This window comes from Haplochromis burtoni, unplaced genomic scaffold (genome assembly GCF_018398535.1).
Source record: "Haplochromis burtoni strain Fernald_Lab_line unplaced genomic scaffold, NCSU_Asbu1 Contig_363, whole genome shotgun sequence".
Classification (NCBI taxonomy): Eukaryota; Metazoa; Chordata; class Actinopteri; order Cichliformes; family Cichlidae; genus Haplochromis; species Haplochromis burtoni.
The window spans coordinates 88,750-89,875 of NW_024582724.1; the positions used below are offsets into that span (position 1 = coordinate 88,750).

The window sequence follows — 1,126 nt, forward strand, 5'->3', positions numbered from 1 at the left end:
AAAGATCCTCAATCAGCGCAGTTAGTAGTCTCAGCTATACTATTAGTCCTTGTAACACACACACACACACACACACACACACACACACACACACACTCTAAACCAACAGCTCTCTGTAGCAGACTTACACGCCGACTTCCAGTTTAGCGTTAAGCTGCACTGACATACACTCAAGCGTCTGCATTTGATTTCAAAGGTAAACTACAGGGAATTCATTACAATTGTACTTTCTGGTGTTTTTCTCGGGGGTAAGTTCAGTAACACTGCTCATTTCCTGGACTCACCAGCACAGCCAGGTCTGCTTGTGATGCGCCTCCGATCATATTGGGCACAAAGCTCTTGTGACCTGGAGCATCTAAGATGGTAAAGTGCTTCTTGTCTGTCTCAAAGTATGCTCGGCCAACCTCCACCGTCTTGCCTTTGTCCCTCTCCTCCTGGTTGGTGTCCAAAGCCCAAGACAGGTACCTGAAGATAGTTTCAATAAATAAAAAAACAACCTGAGACAAAGTGCTACTGTGTTCGTGGTCACTCTCAGCAAGTCAGTTTCTACGATGTGCTCGACACACAACACCACCATGTTGATGCAGACACAGCAGACCATCCACTCACCAGGTTTCCCGGTTCTTTTCCTTGGCTTCTCTTTCATATTTCTCTAAGGTCCTCTTGTCTACCATGCCAGTCAGATACCTGTGGTACATGAAAGGAACATGTCAAAGGCACGATGTGATGGAAGCAACTTCACTCACCTAAAGAAAAAAGGAGACTACTACTCACATGATTTGTCCTCCAATGGTCGACTTGCCAGCATCTGGAAAAGCAGCATATATTAATCAGCTAACCTACACCTTCCATGTAATAAACCCATTTTTACCATACCTGATGTGCGTACGAAACTAAGTGTGCGATTTAGTTTGTAAATAACAACCAGAGCGGGTACAACCGGAGCCCTAATACACCAGTGAAAACAGCCCCAACAAACTAAACATTTGGACAAAAAGCTCAAAGCCGTCGTTGTTATGCGTGCCGGTCACACTCACACATGCTAACTCAAAACAGCAAACGAGACTTTCCACTAACCTACATGTCCAATGAACACCACATTGATGTGTTCCTTTTTGGGGGCATC

General features: G+C 44.9%; 1 protein-coding gene across 1 annotated transcript in view; it reads right to left on the reverse strand.

The window, feature by feature from the left end:
- The window catches only part of gspt1l (G1 to S phase transition 1, like), a gene marked incomplete at its 5' end in the record, with an annotated part of 8,875 nt that extends 7,749 nt beyond the window's left edge, over positions 1-1,126 (reverse strand). Inside the window, 4 exon segments of the mRNA XM_005943109.2 lie at positions 285-465; positions 610-687; positions 775-808; positions 1,078-1,126. Coding sequence (XP_005943171.2) covers positions 285-465; positions 610-687; positions 775-808; positions 1,078-1,126 — 342 coding nt within the window.